At 52.6% G+C, this 19,677-nt stretch overlaps 1 protein-coding gene across 2 annotated transcripts in view; it reads right to left on the bottom strand.

Moving 5' to 3' along the window:
* Positions 1-31: 31 nt before the first annotated feature.
* The window catches only part of MYH11 (myosin heavy chain 11), a 122,133-nt gene continuing 102,487 nt past the window's right edge, over positions 32-19,677 (bottom strand). The window contains exons 26-42 of one of the 2 annotated variants that reach the window (XM_036278637.1): positions 18,877-19,089; positions 17,130-17,274; positions 14,439-14,645; positions 12,921-13,025; positions 12,680-12,832; positions 12,224-12,472; positions 10,758-10,970; positions 10,221-10,433; positions 9,823-9,984; positions 9,310-9,438; positions 8,917-9,005; positions 8,383-8,506; positions 7,851-8,059; positions 6,975-7,083; positions 6,712-6,884; positions 3,007-3,045; positions 32-174 (exon numbers count right to left, since the gene is read on the bottom strand). In XM_036278637.1, the coding sequence (XP_036134530.1) occupies positions 3,015-3,045; positions 6,712-6,884; positions 6,975-7,083; positions 7,851-8,059; positions 8,383-8,506; positions 8,917-9,005; positions 9,310-9,438; positions 9,823-9,984; positions 10,221-10,433; positions 10,758-10,970; positions 12,224-12,472; positions 12,680-12,832; positions 12,921-13,025; positions 14,439-14,645; positions 17,130-17,274; positions 18,877-19,089 (2,524 nt within the window). In that variant the 3' untranslated portion in view covers positions 32-174; positions 3,007-3,014. The remainder of the gene's footprint in view (positions 175-3,006; positions 3,046-6,711; positions 6,885-6,974; positions 7,084-7,850; positions 8,060-8,382; positions 8,507-8,916; positions 9,006-9,309; positions 9,439-9,822; positions 9,985-10,220; positions 10,434-10,757; positions 10,971-12,223; positions 12,473-12,679; positions 12,833-12,920; positions 13,026-14,438; positions 14,646-17,129; positions 17,275-18,876; positions 19,090-19,677) is intronic. The other variant, XM_036278636.1, reaches the window with a different exon arrangement.

Below are 19,677 nucleotides of genomic sequence, written 5' to 3'. Positions count from 1 at the left end.
AGTCCACTGGGTGTTGTTTAGTTTTGTTTTCAGCAAGTTGTCTATTCACTGGCTTTGGTTCCATTGAAGTCTGCATCTCGAGCATCCATTTCCTCATCGGAACCATCTGCGTTTTCAATAACTCTACGGCCTCCAGACCTTCTAGAGGGAACAAAAGAGGTCTCGTTTCCTCGCCTGTGGGTTTTAAGAAAAACACACCTTGCTTTAGTACAGAAATCACCCTTGAGGCTGTAAGAGATTTTTGGAAAGTATAAAAAACAAACTCAAATGAGACAAATACGGAGGGTGAAGTCAACAAATATTGACCAATTACAAGGTATGGTTACATTTGATCAGCTGGGGTTGGGGAAGTAGGTTCTTCAGAGCAGGACTATTGGCCTGGTCATTTGCCGACCCGTGGGATTCTGGTCTACTGCAGTGACCACATCCCCATGGGCTTATTTATACCCTGTGGGGTAGGTGTGGAGAAGTGGCATGTTCTCATTCTGCACCTTGTCCTGGGGGGGGGGGGGGCTTTAGGTTTTTGATGGGAAGGAGAAAATGAATGATAAGGGCAGCCCTGAGGGGAACAGGTCACTGCGCAGATGCCAGAGGGTTGCTCTCTGGTTAAAGGCAACATAGCGCCCCCACCCCCCAGCTTTTGTGGAGCAGCATTCTTGGGCTGAGTTCCCCTGGGGGATCTCATCTGTGTTTCGCTTACCACAGCAGCCACCGTTCATGGCTTATAATAAGTGTTCAATTAATATTTGTTAGAAAAATAAGTTGAACATGTTAATCCAAGGTGTATTTTTAGCTCTAGCTGGTAGGACATTCTTTTCTGTCCTTACTGTTCCCATATCTGTCCTGCCTGAAGCCCAGAGTTACCACCTGCATTACCCTCAGGTGACCCTGGTCGCCTGAAGTGAGGCTTTACCTAGGAGGGTGGGGCAGGCAGGAGGAGGGAAGGTCAGCCCCACCTGCATGTAACCTTCACTGTTTGGGAGAAATGTTTCCCTCCTCCTCAGTGACCACAGCCAATAATTGTGTTGGGCTCTGGCCACCTGGCCCTGTTTTGACCCAATTCAGAGGTCAGGTCTTAAATCATTTTAGAATGTCTAAGAAGAAAGCAGACTTTCTGTAAGAGAAACGACCCACTTGCCCACACAAAGGCTGGACAGAAAAGCCACAAAGGTGAGCCCATCCCATTTATTGATACTTGAGTCAAGAACAACTCAGACAGGTAAGACTGGAGGCGCAAGCAAGGCCCAGAGAATCCTGATCGCTGAGAAGGTGACTCCCAATAGGATTGGGGTCCGAGGGTGGGAGAAAATGGGGCTGGGAAGACCCACCGGGTGCAGCGGATGGTATTCCCGAGGTACGGCGATCAGGAATAAATACTTAAAGTTGTAGCCACTCCCAGCTAGATCAGGCCAGCCTCATTCACGTCAGGGCAGCTTCTAGGCCTCTCCCTCCCTGAGAACTAAATTTCCATCACTTTCTCTGGGTGACACTTGGAAAGTCTTTGTCCATGAATTTGGGTCAGAGAACGGGGTCTCGGAGTATTGGGGGAACAGCAGTAGTGCAGGCGTCTCTCTCCCACTTCTACCTTGTTCAGACTTGATGGGATGGCAGGGGCCAGGCTCTGGGTGCTCTGCCCCCGGACAGCCTGTATTTGCTAATTGGTAAACGTGCTCCCTTGGCCTGGGAAGGAGACCGTGCCCTGGGTCACTGCACGTCCCCCTCTTCGGCTGCAGTCTGCAAGCCTTTTTGTTCTGGTTCAGGTATCTTTCTGGAAGGAACGGGTTTCAAACCCTAGGCAAAGGTTGACACTGGCTTATCTGTCATAGGAAGTAAGCGCCCCCGCTAAAGGTTTTCTTAACGAGTCTGGTCCTGGAGAATTTGGATCCTATTTGTGGACTGAAAAGAACTTACTCAAGGTGCTGTCGGCACGCCAGGGCCCAGCACAAGGGTGCAAGCACTGCTGCCTCACCGGGACTGGGTTCCCATTCTCATGGGTCCCACACTCCAGCCAGCCCTAGAATGCAGCCAGCTCTCTGCTCCCAGTGAGCTGCTTGAAGGCTGTGGGTTCTAGAGGCCGAAAGCTCCTGCAAGGTGCCCTGCAGCTTTAAGTATTTGGGTAGTGACAGCAAAGCTGAGATTCTTGGAAAGAGAAGATGGACACAAGGCAGGGCTTGCTCGGCCTCTCAAGGCGGATGAGAGGAAAACCAGGCCCCAGTTGCCTAGTTGTCTGTCTGAAAGAGTTGTTAGAATCCCCGAGAAATCGAGACCTCTTCACTCTGTCTTGTGAAGGGCCCCAAGTGGGTCCTAGAGTCTGGGGTACCCATTCCCCAGTCCGTGAGTGCGTGCCAGTGAGAGTTCTGGAAAAGGCTCTGCCGGGACTGCGTAGCTCTGTGGGTGGCCTGCAGCCCCCCTTGCGCAGGGGAAATAGTTAGGAGCTAGGCCTAGCTGAAGCCCCACACAGCCCTCGCACGTGTCAGGTGGCATGGCGAGCTCTTTTCTTCTCAGACAAGTTTGTGAGTGCCCAGCCACGGAGGGACACGTTTCTGGGCTGCGGTATCGTGAACCTGCGCCTTGTTAATTCTGGTTAGTGAACTCGACCAGCCAGACTGAAGCCATTCTCCAGGAACGTACCATATTTTGGAGTTATACCTGCTCAGCACAGCCGAGTGTCCCTAACAGTGTAAGAGAGGACCTCCTATGCAGGTAAGAGTACTCTAAGTGACAGCCTCTAAACTCATCAACACACGGTGACAAAGACACATTCGGTGCCGTGTCATGCCAAAGCGGAAACAGGGAAGGGGAATGGGTCAAGACATTAGGTCCTTTTGATCTTGGTTGTAATGAAAGACAGTTTTGAACTACGATGTCCAAGCCTTCAGATTTTGCAGGAATCTCACAGAAATGTGCAAGGGCCGTAAAAGGGGGCAGGGAGGGCGCGATGGGCAGAAAGGAAATGGAAACCGAGTGTAACACACACGAGCCGCAGCAAAGCTGAAGGCATGATACCTGGCGAGTCACTGCGGAGTTTCCAGGGGGAGGGGGCCTCTGAAACAGAGAGAGAGAGTTGTCCTTGGTGGTTATCATCAGGCAAACGGGAGGGAGCCCATTAAGTGCCTTTCTAATCATGGAGGCATTTGCTTCTATTAAATAATTACAGGCACTTTTTTTTTATCCTCATCCAAGGACATTTTTCCATTTTTTGTTCAGATAGAGTGGGAGGGGGAGAGAGAGAGAGAAACATCGATGTGAAAGGGACACATCGAGTGGCTGCCATCCGCATGTCCCACCAGGGCCAGGGACAAACTGCAACCAAGGTACGTGCCCTTAGCGGAAACCGAACCCGGGTCTCTCTGGACCGCAGGCCGACGCTCTAACCGCTGAGCCAAACCGCCAGGGCAATTACAGGCACTTTTAAGTCAACCTGCCAACAAAGCACCAAAGCCAGGCTGGCACACAAAAGGACAAGCTTTTCGAAAAGCAAATTTCTGTCCTTTTGAGCTTAAGAATACAGGCGGCTCCCTCCCATCATGCAGACCTGTTCAGGAAGGTTAAGGCATGTGCGTACGCCAGTTCAAAGATCCACAGGGGAACAGAGTCCCAGACAGAACCTGCTGCAAAATCTCACTCTGTTAACACTTGGTCTTCGTTGCCTTTTACGCCTGTGGCAGCCCCTGTCGGAGATGACTGGAGTGTGGCACACGGGTCGGGCTCTGGAGGGCTCGTGTCAAGATCTCTCTGGCTGATGAAACTATGGAACTTGTTTGCAATTCCTCTGAGGAGTTGGCTAGGCTTGCCAACCTCAAAGCTCTATTTTGAGAAAAACCTATGCTTGATTTTAGGTTTTGTACCTCTAGAAGGTAGAAAAGGTACGACCCGTCTTCACCCTGCATTACGTGTATGTTTATGGTAGGACTGTAAAATAGGGTTTGTTCCACACAGGCCTGTATGGCCTAAGAAGGGTTCACTGTGGGGGTAGAACCCACAGGGGATGTTGAGTGTCCCTAGCAAAGGTAGTAGAGGGGTGAGACGGGGAGTGGCTGACTGCCCCCCAGCCCCAGCCCAGCACTGAGGACTGTCATCACCAGCAGGGCCTATTCTGGGGGTCTTTGTGGTGAGAGCCATTCCCTTCCCCTGACAGTCAACCCTGGGGGTACCCCCAAACTCCCGCTGGACCTGAGAGGTTAGGCCTGGCTTCCATTCCATCAAGCCCCTCACCATGCTGGGACTGGGGGTTCCTTCCTGAATCCTGATCCCTGAACCAGCCGTTCTCTTCCCAAAGGGGTTTGGGCTCTCCCCTTGTCTCATGCAGTGGTTCTCAGAGTCTGGAGTCCACCTGCCAGGTGATGTCAGAGGGCTCCTGGGCATGCCATTGGATAACTGCACGGTGAGAAAGGTGTTCCCTTTATGACTCTGAAAATGTCTGATTTTGTCAGAGAAAGTCTATTTGGTGCTAATGTGTTTTGTCACTTGCTTTTTAACTGAGAAGTAGCCCTTAAAGTCATAGTCTTCAGTTTGTGGCCTCAATGGGCAGAACTCACTATTGTTTTCACTGTGTATTTAATTTCACTGTGACCTGTGATGCTGGTTTGAGAGGGGGGGTAACGTATGATTAACACAGTTAATTTTAAATAAAATATCAAGTCAACAACAGCGCAAGTGGTAAGAGGCAAAGGTGGTTGAGAAGGACTGGGGTTAGAGAAACATCTCTTACCCAGTGATGGAAGTTTACTCTGCGACCAGCACTACCGCAGATGCTGGGGATGAGGCTCCAGTCAGAACCTCTGGCTCAGGGGCTTGCGGGTGGGAGTGAGCGCCGATCACCAAGTACATAGGTTACATGGTGACAGGTGGGTAAAAGGGAGTAAGGTTGCTATGCAGAGGGCACCGCCAAGGCCCCGAGGCAGTGGACAGAGATCGTGAAGGGCCTAGCGGAACCAACCATTGTAGAGACATTGCTTTGGCCCCGAGTGAGGTGGACGCCATTGGAGGGACATGATCCAGCTCCATTGAAACGGTTCCTCTGGCTACTGTGTGGAGAACAGACTAACGGGGACAGCATGGAGGCCCATGAGGAAGCTGCGAAAGTTATCTAGACGGGAGGAGGGTGGCAAGAAGTGGTTGGCTTCTGGCTATACAGTACTTTTAAGGGTAGGAGGGAGAGAGGTAAAGAAGAAAAACAAGGTTTGTGGCCTGGGTTAATGGCAACTTTATCATTCCGTTTGTTGAGCTGGGAAGGACTGACTGGGAGAGGAGCTGGTTTGGAGTGAAGAGGTTCAGTTGAGGCTCATGTTGGGGCGTGTAAGGTGTGTGCTGCCCATGAGGTATTGAGTGGAAACATCAAGCAGGGGCTGGGGCAGGCCCCTGGCCAGCAGGCTTTGGGTCGAGGCAGAGGAGATGAAAGCAGCCAGAATGGTAGGTAGGAAGGAAGGAAACCAAGGTGAGGCTGGTATCGGGAAGCCCAGTGGAGAGAGAGTGATGGGCCGTAGCACATGGTGCTGCTGAGTCAGGTGAGGACAGAGGACTGACCACGGGATTCGAGTCTGTGGTCAAAGGATTTCTCAGCTGATGCAGTGACTCCGTGAGAACGTCTGGAGCAGCGTCCTGGAGGGGAGGTCTAACAGAGGGGTTAGCCTTACTGGGTGCTGGACAGTTCAACCCAGAAGTAGGGCAGAAAATAGAAGAAACGAGCACAGATGTGGGCAGGTCGATCGAGCGGGCAAGGGAGCTTGTTTACGTTCCATGGTAGTTTCTGTTTTTCATGTAAATAGGAAGTAAGGTCATCAGCTGAGAATGGGCGAAGAGAGTGGGAAGCTTTTCTCACACCACCTGAGCTGCAGAAGGGAAGTTGGGTTTAATTTGGGTTGTGTTTTAACCAACCGAGTACAACAGAGGAAGAGGACCAGGGTATTGAGGAAGCGGGCAAGGCTGGTGGCAACCCCTGGGCCGTGGGGCCTGCAAGAGGATGGTTGGGGATCTCAGGAGACAGGAGGGTGGCAGCAGGCAGATGATGTGGATGCTTGAAGGTCAGATTAGGGCTTTGAGTTACTGGTAATGCCTGTGAAGTGGCAGGATCATGCAAGAGAGGAGGTCAAGGACTTGAGAGGCTGGAGGGGTGTGAGAGAATGTGACAGGAAGCCCCCAGACGGGCAGTGGAGTGGGAAGGGAGCCCCAAGGAGCAGGGCAGTCACCCACCCACCTGCAGACCCAGAGACTTCAGGGGTTCAGGAGAGAAAACAGCCCTCAGGGCAGTTAGGGTGACTGTGCCCCCCAGGGGCCATCTGGCAGTGTCTACAGACATTTTATTTTAGGTTGTCACCACCGATGGGAGTGCCACTACAGCTGGTGGGTGGAGGCCAGGGATGCTGCTCAACGCGCTACAGTATACAGGCCAATTCTGTGATAAAAACAAAGAATTATTCATCCCCAAACATCAATAGTGCCAAGGAAGCCTGAGTTAGAGAAAGGTGGTGAAGAGAAAAGCGAGAAGCTTCAGGAGATGGGAAACACTCTCACTCCTCCCTAGGAGGGTGGGCAACAGTTGTTAGCGTAGAAGTTGAGCTCCTTAGAGGCAGGACCCTCTTGTGCCTTGACACTGCTGCCGTGTGAATGGGGCCGAGCAGGAAGGGCCTTGGAAAGGAGCGAGGTCTTTGGGGAAAGGGAGCCTCTTGCGTTGATACATGAGCCATGGTGGGCACCTCAGGGCTGCCTCACCTGAGCTTGCTCTTGAGCGCCGTCACCTCGCGGCCCATGGCCTCGTTGCTCTCCGTGGCCTCGTCCAGTTCCCGCTGCAGCTTCCTGCGGTTGGCGTTGATACGCTGGGACTCTTCCTCTGCCTCTTCCAGCTGCCTCTTGAGTTGTTTGACTTTTGCATTTCCTTTCTCTGCCTGTCAAGGAGAGGCCTGAAGGTCAGGGGGCCCCTTGGAGGTCGGGGGGGGGGGGGGCTGGAGGGGGCAGGAGGGGCCGAGGTGGTGCACCTGCTCCTTGTACTGCTCAGCCGCCTTGCGCTCATCCTCCACCTGCAGCAGGACCTCCTTCAGCTTCTTGTCCTTCTGCTTCAGTGACTTGGCAGCTGCCTGTTTCTCTCTGCACACACGGGGGAGTAGGATGACTTCCTCTGCAGTCAGTATGTAAACCAGACTGGCCCCTTCCCACTGTGGGCACTCTTTCCGAGCTCCCAATGAGGGCTTATCCATAAAGGATTCGTCCATCAGGTGGAGCAGTGAAGCATGACCCCCACTAGAGCATGGGTGAACCTTGAGAACTGCTCAGTGAGAGGAGCCAGTCACAAAGGCTTCGCATGGGCCCATGTACAGATGTCCAGGACAGACAGGGAGACAGGTCAGTGGTTGCTTAGGGCTGGAGGGGTGGGGATGGGAAATGAGGGTGATGAAAATGTTCTACACTTGACTGTGGGGAGGGTGGACTGATCTGAATATACTAAAATCCCCTACCAGACAAAAAAGAATGGATCAGAATCCTTACGATCTGTTGGTCGTGAATGTGCTGTGAACTCACAGTCCAGTGACCCATCAAAATGAGAAGCCTTCCCATAGTTGTACGCTCAGTGGGTTGTTTGGACTTTTGCGTATCCCTTAACGTGACCTCCTGCAAATCTAGGTTAGGAAAAGCCACATGTGCTCCCAGGAAAGCTGGCTAGTGTCACCGAAGAATCATGCTACTTACTAAGAGCAGCTGACGTTTCCAGGGCTTACTCTGGGCCAGGTACTGGCCCTTTGCGTTCTCAGTTCTCCCAGTGCGGCTGCAGCACAGGTACCACACTGTTGCCCGGATACGCTAGCCCCTGACATCTCCCGGCACTGACGGGCATGCAGTCCTGGAGCCCACGGTACCTGGCCTCCAGCTCGACCTGCTCCTCCAGCTGTGCGATCTTGGCCTCCAGTGCCGCGATAGTGGACTTGAACTTGGACTTGACCGCCCCCTCCATCTCCTGGAGCTTGCTGCGGAGCTCCTTGTTCTGTCTCTCTAGCTGCTGCCGCGCACTCTCATTCTTCTGGGCCGCGCTGCGCTCCGTGGCCAGCTCATTGTTGAGCTGCTCGGCCTGGGGAGGAGGGTGAAGGTCATGAGGTGAAGGCATGGGAGCCTGGGAGGTGCACTGAGATGACCAGCTTCTCCCGTGGTCTTCAGCCTGTGTTGGCCCCTGCACCCAGGAGCCCTCCTCCCTCTGCTCCATCCACCAGCTCCTTCCTGGTGATCCTTTAGCGCTCAGCTCAAGAGGCGGTGTCCCAGTGCCACCCAGGCTCCTCGTTCTCCTCGGCCCCCAGGCCTGGCGCACAGGAGCCTGCGACGCGTGTCACTGAGCCCGTTACAGGGTGGATCCGAGGCATGTGTTGTTCTGATGCCCAGGCCTGCTCCGGCCCCCACCTGCTGTGTGGCCTTCCGGACGCGGTCACTCATGGCCTCCATGTTGCCTTGCTCTTCCTCCAGCTCCTCCTCCAGCTGCGCGATCCGGGCCTCCAGGCGGCGCTTCTCGTCCTGAAGCGTGTTCCTAAGGGAGCACAGCCACGTGTGAGGCCTCCAGCCATCCCCTGGCTTAGAAAACTCCCTCTCCTTGGAGGAGCAATGCCTCAGAGTTGACCTTATTTATAACCAAAGAAACTGAGGCTCAGAGACGTGTTCCAAGTTACACAGCTGGGAAGTAGGGAGCCAGGCCTGGGATGAGGACCAACTCTCTCCTCCCTGATGCCCCCAGATCCCCGTCTCCACCATGTTGTTCATTCAGAATGAATGAAATTGACATGCTCCCAAATAGGGTGTGGAAAGCCTGAGACCCCTGTTACAAGCTCAGTTGCACATTCTATCACTTGCAGCATTAAAATGAGGGGCCAGGAGGCTTGCCTGTGAGCCTCTCCATCATCTGTGTCTAGGGTCCCCCTTAATCCCCATGCTGTTTCATACCTTCCCGATACACTGCTGGCCAGCTCCTCAGCCAGCTCCTCCTTCTCCAGGTCTGCCTGTTTGCGAGCCCTCTCAGCCGCAGCTAGATCCTGGATGGGGTGGGGGGTGGGGGGTAGAGAGGAAGGAAACCTGTTATCTGCCAGGGAATGGCTGACCCTCACCCAGGAATCTACCCTGCTCCTCACCAGGCCCCCAGCAGCCTCTGTGGCCATCCTTGACAATGGCTACACTGCCTCTGAGCTAAGGGGAGGCCCTGCAGACGTGTCAGAGGAGAAAACCCTGTGTTTTCTGGGCCCTGTCTCTGGATTCAGGAAAGAAAGCTGTGGGTGTAGAACCTGGGATGCGAAGAGTTGCTGCTACCATATCCCTGTGCTCAGAGTGAGCAGGCTTTACCTCCTGTAGCTGCATGAGGTCTGCTTCCAGGCTCTTGGCTTTCTTCTCATTCTCCTTGGCCGTGGCAAAGATTTCATCTCTGGAGGCACGGGCGTCTTCCAGCTCTCTCTGGAAGTCCTTCATCTGAGCCTGCATGAGTCAACACGAAGGACAAGCTGTCCTTAACTCGCCCAAGTTCTGCTGCCCAAATCTTTCCATGCCAACCCCTAGTTTTCCGCAGAGAAAGCCCTCGTTGCATGGACACTGCCCTCAGGTGGCTGTTTGGGTGCCATTCTGGAGGGGCTCAACAGACCTGTCTAAGAAACGATGATTTGACCTGAGGGCCTTGGCCAAATACCTGATAATAGTGTCCTACCCAGGGCAGGAAACAGTCACCGGAAGCTAAATGGTGAACCAGCTGAACAGGCACCGTGGCAGGGAGAGGCCTGCATCCTCCTGCTTGCCCCCGACTTGCCTGGCCCGGGGGAGCCCACCCTCCCTTTGGCAGTGCCCTGCACTCCGAGCACCGCCCACCTGCAGTTTGCGCAGCTGCTTGATGGCTTCCTCCCGCCCCTTGATGGCCGAGTCGGCCTGCAGCTCCAGGTCTTTCAGGTCCCCTTCCAGCTTTTTCTTGGCTGCAGCGGCCAGGGCACGTTGCTTTCGCTCATCTTCCAGTTCTGTCTCGTACTCATGGAGCTGAGCAAGGAATAGATGGGCACTGCTGGGCTGGGCCGCCTCTCAGAGGCCCTCTCCCTGCCCAGCCAGCCTTCACTGAGCTCCCAGGTGGGCACAGCCACCTACAAGGTGGGTTTTTCCCCATCCCCAGGTTGCAGGTGAGGAAATGAGTCTCCATGAGACCAGGAAGTGGTGGTAGAAGGAAGGAAACAGGCCACCGCAGCTCCCCATTCCCCTGCTTCCCCGACACGGATTACCTGTCTCTGGAGCTGCCTCCTCTTCTCTTCATTCTGCTCATCCCGGGCCTGGAGATCGCGCTCAAACTGGCCCTTGAGGGCCTGCATGTTGACCTCCAGCCGCAGCTTGGCATCTTCTGTTGCCTGCAGCTCATCCTCCAACTCTTCCAGCTGGGTCTTCATCTCCTCCATCTGGGTTTCCAGGGCCCGCTTGGACTTCTCCAGCTCATGGACCTTTTACATGAGGGTTGACTTCATCAAGATGGCCAGGCAGCCACCGTGACAGGCAGCTCATCAAGGTCACGCAGATGTTTTTTGCCACCCACAGGATGCATGACCAGGAGTCAACACTTCCTCTCCGATCCCTTCTCAGACCCCACCCTCAACTGCTGTTCCCAGCGAGGCCCCGTCTTGGCACCAGCCCAGGGGACTGCCTTCATTCCCAGTGATCACTTAACATGAAAGAGGCCCAGAGCCAAGCTCCTCATGGACTGATAAAGAGCAGAATGGGCGGGTTGGTGAAACGCAGACAAGCAAAGATGATAAAGGGCAACTTACGTTCTTGCCTACATCATCCTTGGAGCTAACCAGATCCTCCATCTCAGCTTTGAGCATCTTGTTGGTCCTCTCCAGTTCCTCTTTGGCTTCCAAGGCCTCCTCAAGGGCCCGTGCCAGGGACAAGGCCTTGGTTTCCTTCTCCCTGGCTTCCGCCTCAGCTCGATCCCTTTCATCTGCGTATTTGGAAGAGATGTTTTTCTCCTCGGCCAACAGCTACAACACAACAGAAGACCCAGAGGTGAGGACCTCTAAGCATAGCTGAGGTTCTGCTGCATTTCACCGTAAAGCCTTGTGTCCAGGTGCAGGTGTAGTTGGAAATCATTTATAATGAGCTTGCTTTCTGACTTCTAGGTCAGCTTTATGCAGAGCCAGCATCTGCTGAGTCTTTGTGCTTTGAAACCACGAATGCTGCCCACGTTGGTTAGAATATACTGCTACTGAGGTCAAGTGACATTTAATCCTGCTGCAGGCCAATTGCTCTTTTCTTGTTCCATGGCCACGAGTAGCTAGCTCTCAGAAGTGCCCCGTAAGCCACAGCAGGGACACAGTGAGTGTGAATGGATCTGCACACACTTACCCCTCTGCTTGGAGCAGCAAGAACCCTCCACACTAACGTTAATCTCACCTTCCGAGAGAGCAGCATGTTACACATGCAGCATCCGAAACCCAGACTTCCAGCATTCAACAAAGACAGGCGGGTAACAGGGCATCCCGAACAGCACAGTCAGCACAAAAACCCTCCACTGTGTGACAGGAGTATGAGAAGAGGGACCGCAGGCCCTCGGCAGGACAAGCCGACGGCACAGAGAAGGGCAGGCTGGTGGAGAGGGGAGTCGGCATGCCAGTCAGCAGCCCGGTGCTCTGAGTCCCGCTGGGGAGGGCAGCGAACCCCCCGCCCCCCGGTGCAATCTCCCAACTGATTTTTAGGATAACCCCGAGTCACTTGCAAACCAAATCATGTTTACTAAATCTGAGTAACATACTTGAAAGTTGGTTTTTAGGGGTTTGACAGATAGTTCAGTGTGATAGAGTATGGTAAAATGTTAAAGACCGAGTCCAGGTGGTGGGTGTACAGGTGGTCACTGCACAATGTTTTCATCCTTGCTGTGTGCTTGCAAGTCTTTGTAATGAAATGTTCCATAAAAGTGGTATTTAAAGGGTAGAAACTTTAAATTACTTGGACTACTCACTATGCAGTCAATAAATACTTGCTGAATGAATAAAAAATAGACCTCATTCCTTGTTGGGGCTAGAAACTAAGGCATGTGACTGGGTCTGCAGATGGCCCTTGTGGTGGCACCTGGAAACGTCGTAGCTCTCAAGACGACCCCTCTCCTCGCGCTGACCCGGGAGCCCTACTGTTTCACGGTCACCAAAGCAGGGATGGATGCCGCCACCCCGGCTGCTTCGCAGACCCGACTCCCCCAGCAGCATCCGTGAACAGAGGAGGGCCCTCCAGCCCCTACCTGATCAAACTTCTTCTGCTTCTTTTCCAGGTTGGACACCAGTTGCCGCTGGTTGTCCAAATCAACCACCAGGTCGTCCAGCTCCTGCTGAAGCCTGTTCTTGGTCTTTTCCAGTTTGTCATAAGCGGCTGCCTTCTCTTCGTACTGCTGGGTGAGGCCTTCGATTTCCTTCTGGAACCTCTTCTTGCCCTCTTCCAGGGCCTCCACGGTGCTGGCAAAGTCCTGCAGCTTCTTCTTTGAATCGGAGAGCTGAAATGGCAGGGTTGGAGGTGGGGTGAGAGGAGGCAGTGAGTGATTCCCATCGCTGGCCCCCCAGGCTCTGAGGAGCAAAGGCTGCCTTCGCCTCACTGAAGACACTCAACAGCAGAGGGAGCCAGGGAGCCAAGCAGGATGGCGCCCGTGCCCTCCCGCAGCACTGGAGGCCCGAGGCCCGAAGAGCAAGGACACAGCCGGCACCTGGATGTTCAGAGTGGAGATGTGGCGCTCCAGGTTCTGCTTGGCCTCTGTCTCCTCATCCAGCTGGTCCTGCAGGCTGTTCCTCTCGTCCTCCAGCTGGCGCAGCTTGGTGGACACGTTGAGCTTCTGCCGGGTTTCTTCTTGAAGCAACTCCTACAAAAAGGACACACACGAGTCCCAAGACCCACCTCCAGGAAGGTGGAACTCCAGGTCCCTCTGGATGATGTGAGGGGATACCCACCTGGGTGTCCTGGAGCTGGGACCCCAGGGATGCCACGTCCTTGGCCAGTTTGATGGCCTTCCCTTCCGCCTCGTTGAGCATCCCTGTGACACTCTCTACTTCATTCTGAGGGTAGCAAGAGACGGTGGTTAGTTGGAACCTCTGGGACAGGATCCTCTTTAAGTTAGAGGAACACTTTGTATTCACGTGACACCACCACCTGTGGTATCCGCTGACTGAGAAATTCCCACGGGCTCTGGGGCCTGATCATGGTGGCCCCAAGGGAAGCACGTTGCCTACAAGTTGGGATCCCTGGTTGTAAGGACCTGTTAGAGCCCCAGACTTTATCGACTGGGTTCTGATCACACAAAATTGATCTTGGATCCCTGCCAAGGACGGCAGAGATGGAGCAGCAAGTCTGACAGTCCAGATGCTGCAGACTCGCCACTTCCTGGCGTTGAAGAGGATGGGGATGGCACCCTCACGTCCAAGGGCCCCGTCCCTCACCCCACTCTCTGCCCTCTCACTGACCCTAAGGCCAGAACCAAGGTACGGACACGCAAGGTAAAAGCCCCCTGCCGCTTTCCCTGTCTGACTAGTCCCACCCCTGGCGTCTCTGATTAGGTCCCCTGGAGACTGTCAGCCTCCCCCGTCCTCTTCGCATTTACAGCGAGGGATGAACGACCTGACCCCGCTCTCCAGGACATGGCTTGTGTTAGGGCAGCAAAACCCCTGCTGTTTACTGGATGTGGAAAATACCATATTTAATGACTTTTTCACTCTCTCCTCCCAGACTCAAGCACATTATATATTTATCAAAAGTTTGGCCATATCCCATGAAAGGAAAGTTGGGCCAAATGTCTATACCGAGCTAAATAAGACCAAAGATAAACAGACTGTGTCACTCCCCAGCTTTAAACCCATTAGTGGCTTCCAAGCACAGACAAATGGCCTCGGTGGTGTCTTGTGTCATCAGGCCACAACCTGCCTCTCTGGTCCCATTTTGTACCACATTTCCTGTTCCAACTTGGCATTCTAGCTCTGCTGGCCGCAGGGGATCTGATTTCCCACTGACAACTGGGCCTTTGCACATGCTGTTCCCCCCCGCCTTATCTGTCAGGCCTTGTGCCCGTAAGCCTTTCCTGACTCCTCCTCCTGCAGGCCAGGCCCCCTTGTTATTTATGTTTATTACATTAACTACCACCCCTTTCCAGCTTCATTTTACATTCATTTTTGTAATTATTAATGCCTCGCCCTCCACTAGGCTAGAGTTCTCCTGGGGCAGGAACAGTGTGTTTTCTTCTTTGCTGTTGTATCTCAGGATTCAACACAGTGCCTGGCCTATAGCAAGTACTCAGACAATACTTGTTGAGTGAATGGATGAAGGTTCTTAAATTGGATAGAGTGACCATCTCATCTCCTTGTGAGTGTAACTGGAGGAAGCTGACTTGTTTGTAGCAACAGAGACTTCAGTTAGCTGGGAAGCACTGCATCCCTCGCAGAGCAGGTACCGGGGGTGCCTGTGCGCTGCCACCTCACCTGCAGCTTGTGGACCTTGTCGTTGAGCTCGGCACGGGCCCGCTCCCCGTCGCTGCACTTGGACTGAAGTTCCTGCAGCTGCACCTCCAGCTTCTTCTTCTTGTGCTCCACCTCCTGCTTGGCCTGGTTCAGGACCCGCAGCTCGCCCGCCAGGTCTGCGTTCTCCTTCTCCAGCGTCTGCTTGTTCTTGTCGAGGTTGGCCTTGGCCTGGCCCAAGAAGCAGAGGGGAGGGGAGGTGTTACAGCCGCGGCTGGAGGACGTTGTAAGATAGGAACCTCTGTTGTGGGGGAATCTGCTTCTGTCCTATTCCCTCCCCCAGGTAGGTCCAGGGACCTGTGAAAATCCTCAGGGGAGACACACGGCAGGCTGGGGAACACAGAATTACTGGGAAGACCTTTTGGATTCTGTGTTCCTAAGGCACAGAGGTTACAAAGCAGCATCCCACATGGGCTGCAGCCAACCCGCTGTCGTGTCTCGTTTGACCCTTCATTCTTGAAAATCAGTTGCCAACATTTTAATAAAGAAATGTCATGTAAAACTCTGGACTCCTAGTTTATTAAGTAATCTACTGTTCTATATCATGACTGTGGCGTTGGTTACACAAATGCATACATTTATCAAAGTTCATTGAGCTATGCACTTACAATCAGTGAATTTTACTGCATTTACCTCACTAATTCGGACTTTCAAAAACCAAACTAAAGATCTGGAAACAGGAGTCCTGCCTTCCTCCATGGCAGTGATCCACTAGATCTACGTAGCAGCTGGTGCTATAGATGGGGCAGCCGTTCTCCACTTGGCCCCAGTCCCCACCTCTCCCTATCGTCCATCACATTCATCACCAAGTGCACACTGCTATTTCAGTGATAGTTAAGAGAAAGTCATTTTATCTAACCACCTCTTGTGGACATGTCAATTTCCCTACGAAAAAGTGGGGCAAAAGCGGGAGAGAGGAGGGTGCTTTTCCAGCACTGGAGAGCCAGGGGAAAAAGAGAACAGTGTGTGGGTCCCAAGGGCAGGAAACACTCGGCTTTCCCACAGCCCTAGGAAGGCACTGTAAGGTGTCCGGCCGCCTCGGAGAAGCCATTCCTCTGTCCCCGTCATGACTAAGCTGTCAGAACCTCAGGGACAAGGGGCCTCTTAGAGGAACAGTGCAGGTTGATAAGGACCCTCTGTTCCAGAGGATTTGGGCTCCTCAAAAACAGCTCAAAGACCCCAGAATTGGGGCAAAACCACACGTGTAATGGGAGGCCGGGTAGGAATGATAATAGTTTTCCCCCCAACCTGAGGGGACCAGGGCTCCAACTCTGTACCAAAGTCATTAGAGGTTAAGTACGGTGGTCCTCTTTTTCAATGCACCTGAGATGAGGGGTTCGCTGCCTCTACCTGCTTCACGCAGGTCAGAAACGGACACTGTCTGCTGGTGACGTTAGCAGCTGAGCCTTTCCCAAGAGGCCTGGCTGTGAAATGGGGGTTTGGCTCCCAGCCCCAACCTCCTTCTGGTGACCACCTGGCTTGAGGCTGGTCAGTCCCGTCCTGGGGTCCCCCCTCTTCCAACCATAAAGTTAAAGGGGAGCCATGCACCTTACTACTGCCTGGAGTGTATTTCAGAAGGTGGGAATAGCCCATCTGGGTTCAGCTCATATTAAAGTAGAATAACTTGTGACCATTACAAAGGGAAGCCAATCGAAAGGGGACATGTAAGTACAATGAGCAAAATCTTACTCATCTAAAATAAAGAATTGATGCAATGTTGGAGGTTGATACTCGGATCCCACACAACAAGTGACAAGCATCCTTCCTCAGTCAGAGTGAGGGGGTCTCGGTCCTGCACAGCGCTGTTCAGAGTGTGGGGCCTGGAGAGCTGCATTTTAACAGGAGTCAGGGGTAAAGCTGAACGAGCATTTGCAAAACCTTGGAAAGGTCTCTGGCCCATACGCAGTGCTACGTAAGGGATTGTACAGGAAATGAGATTCTGACAAGAGGGAAGGTGCTGGATAAACCAGCTCAGGGGAGAAGGTTCACCTTGACTGGAGACTTAGACGCAAACTCCTGCCTCGTTCAGGGAAAGCCATGCCCCTTGCACCTGGTTTGTGGGGCACTGAGGGCGGGCGGGGGAGGAGCCATAGCACGGGGGGGGGGGGGGCATACGGTTCAGACTTCAGGGAAGCAGTGCAGCAGCTGTCACAAGTTACAAAACTCACCCCTGGGCATGTAACCCAAGGAAATTGTTTTTCTTCCTGTGTAAAGTGGCCTTGATAATACCTATTTCATAGGGTGGTTGTGGAGATGAATTGCCATCATGTATGGTACAGTTAATAAATGCTGGCTGCTGTCATTAGCGTTAGACTCTTGTATAACTTGTTACTCATCTTAGTACAGACCCTATTATGAGGTCATTTGAAGCTGCTGACATATCACTTTTTTTTTTTAATCCTCACCTGAGGATATTTTTCCATTTATCTTCATATAGAGTGGGGGAGGGAGGCAGAGAGACAGACAGACAGACAGACAGACAGACAGACATTGATGTGAGAGAGACACATCAATTGGGCCGGGGATCAAACCTGCAACCCAGGTACATGCCTTTGACTGGAATTGAACCTGCAACTCTTTGGTCCACGGACTGACGCTCTAACTGGCCTGGGCTCACTTTTTTATGTGTTGTCACAAAAAAGCATCGCCACTCACCCTCTTAAACTGCTCAAGCTGCTCAGTGAGCTCCTCCACCGCCTGGGTGTGCTTCTGCCTCATCTCCTGGACCTGGGCCTCGTGAGATCGCGTCTCCTCGTCTAGGGCCTTCTTCAGCACCGTCACCTCCTGCTCCCTCTTGGCTCTGGACAAGAAGAACACAGTGATGGTAGTTGGAGGGGGAGATGAGGTTCACCTCAGATAATTTTGTGCAAAGGACCCAGAGCTGACATCTCCATCACCACCTCTTCCTAGCTGTGTGACCTCAGGTGAGTCACCTAACCTCTCTGGACCTGGAATTTCCTCAGCTGCAAAATGAGTACATTACCTGCCTAGAATCTCTCAGGGCCAGCAAACACACACAAAAATATTGAGTCTGGCCAGTGTGGCTCAGTGGTTGAGCGTCGACCCATGCACCAAGGTCGCCGGTTCAATTCCTGGTCAGGACACATGCCCAGATTTTGGGCCCAGTCCCCAGTGGGGGGCATGCAGGAGGCAGCCAATCGATGTTCTCTTTCTTCAAGGTTTCTATCTCTCTCTCCCTCTCCCTTCCTCTCTAAAATCAATAAAGGAACATTTTTTTAATTGCAAAATGACTGACAAAATGTTCCTGAAATATTAATATTAGCTCTTATTTACTGAGCACTTACTGTATGCCAGGCCCTGACCTAAGTTCTTTTTTCTCTCTCTCCATTTATCATTAGATAGAGTGGGAGGGAAGGAGAGAGAGAGATACATCAATGTGATAGAGCCAAATCAACTGCTTGCCTCCCATGCGACCCCAACCAGTACTGGGGACGAACTGCAACTGAGGTACGTGCCCCTTGACTGGAATCGAACCCGTGACTCATTGGTCTGCAGGCCGATGCTCAAACCGCTGAGCCAAACCAGCCAGGGCAACCTAAGTTCTTTAATACATAATCTCATATAATCTTCAGAGCAACCCTATGAGGTAGGTATATTACTATTTCCATTTTACAGATGAGGAAACTATGGCTAACAGAGGGTAAGCAGCTTCCCGTGTTGTTACAACCACTGTGTGTGGGACCAGAAACTGAATCCAAACAGTCTGACCCTGAGCCCGTGCTTCTAAGTACTGCACTGGGCTGCTCTGTATTGTTGGCCAGGTGGGAAGGGAGCAGAATAGTGTGCTGGCCTCTAGGCACAGGTAAGCGTGGCAGCAAAACCCAAAGGGTGGGAGATGAATCTGTGTTAGCACTTGACTCAGAGGCTCTCAAATTGCATCTGTATGTTTGTTGAATGAATAAATGACCTAGTTTCACTAAAGTCAGCATTCATTTTCTAGCATATGACCTGTAGTTGTTTTGTTGTGGTCTGTTTGATTGCCTGCTCTGAATTTAAATAAAAAAACAGTCTGATAATGTTATTTTAAGTATTTAACACAAAACTAACACACACACACTTGACAGGAGCTGCAGGGGGTGGGGTGGGAGAGTTCCTTACACAAACACACACACACACACACACACAAGGTTAACTGTGGGAGGACTAAGAGCCATGTTTTGGTATCTACTTTTCTATAGGTTTCAAATTGTTCTCTGATTACGTCCCACTATTGTGATGTGAAATAATAAGATTAAAGATAATCACGCTTATGTCAGTTACAGCAAAGTGCAATGGGGATGGTAAATGTAGGGCCTGAGGAACCCTGTGATTCAGGATTTGCTGGGTTCCTTCCACACCGGCCACGCCATCCGCGCGGTGGCACAGCGGGGCCCCCTCTCACCGGAGCTCCTGCTGGGTGGCCGTGCTGTCCAGCGTGTCCTCCAGCTCTGTTTTCAGCGCCTCCAGCTCCTCCCCCAGGTCTCGCTTCTGCTTCTCAGCTTTGTTTCTTGCTGCCCGTTCTGAGTCCAGGTCCTCCTGCAGGTCTGAGATGTGACCCTCCAGCTCCCGGATCTTCTTCAGGGCGTTATTCTTCTGAGCGATTTCATCATCAAGCCTGCCAGGGACAGATCACCAGAATAAAGACTGCAGGGTCCCAGGCCTCTGCTGCCTTACATGTGGCCAAAAATGGTTTTCTGGAACCAGCCACTTGTGTTCCATAGTTATCAAAACATGTTGCACCCCATCCCCAAGACACAGTGGACCCCTCCTTGTTGCATTGGACTGCTTGGAGGTTTATGTAGGGCATGATGAGTTCCAAGGTCTCATATAAAAAATAGGTCCCGGCCCGGCCAGTGTGGTTCAGTGGTTGAGTGTCTACCTGTGCACCAAGAGGTCACTGGTTCGATTCCCGGTCAGGGCACATGCCCGGGTTAAGGGCCCGATCCCCAGTGAGGGGGCGTGCAGGAGGCGGCCAATCGATGTTCTCTCTCATCGATGTCTCTCTCTCTCCCTCTCTCTTCCTCTCTCTAAAATCAATAAAGAAAAAACAAACAAACAGGTCATGATTGTCTGTGCGTGTGAGGGCAAAGCATGGGTCCCAGACTAGCAAGGTGCCTAACTCACAGAAGGGGCTTAATAGTTGCTTTCGGAACCTTGAACAATTATTCCTCCTTGGTAACTATTTGTTCTTTCTCCTCTTTGC

The sequence above is a fragment of the Molossus molossus genome, unplaced genomic scaffold, assembly GCF_014108415.1.
Source record: "Molossus molossus isolate mMolMol1 unplaced genomic scaffold, mMolMol1.p scaffold_m16_p_3, whole genome shotgun sequence".
Lineage (NCBI taxonomy): Eukaryota > Metazoa > Chordata > Mammalia > Chiroptera > Molossidae > Molossus > Molossus molossus.
This window is presented reverse-complemented; position numbering and strand designations above follow the sequence as displayed.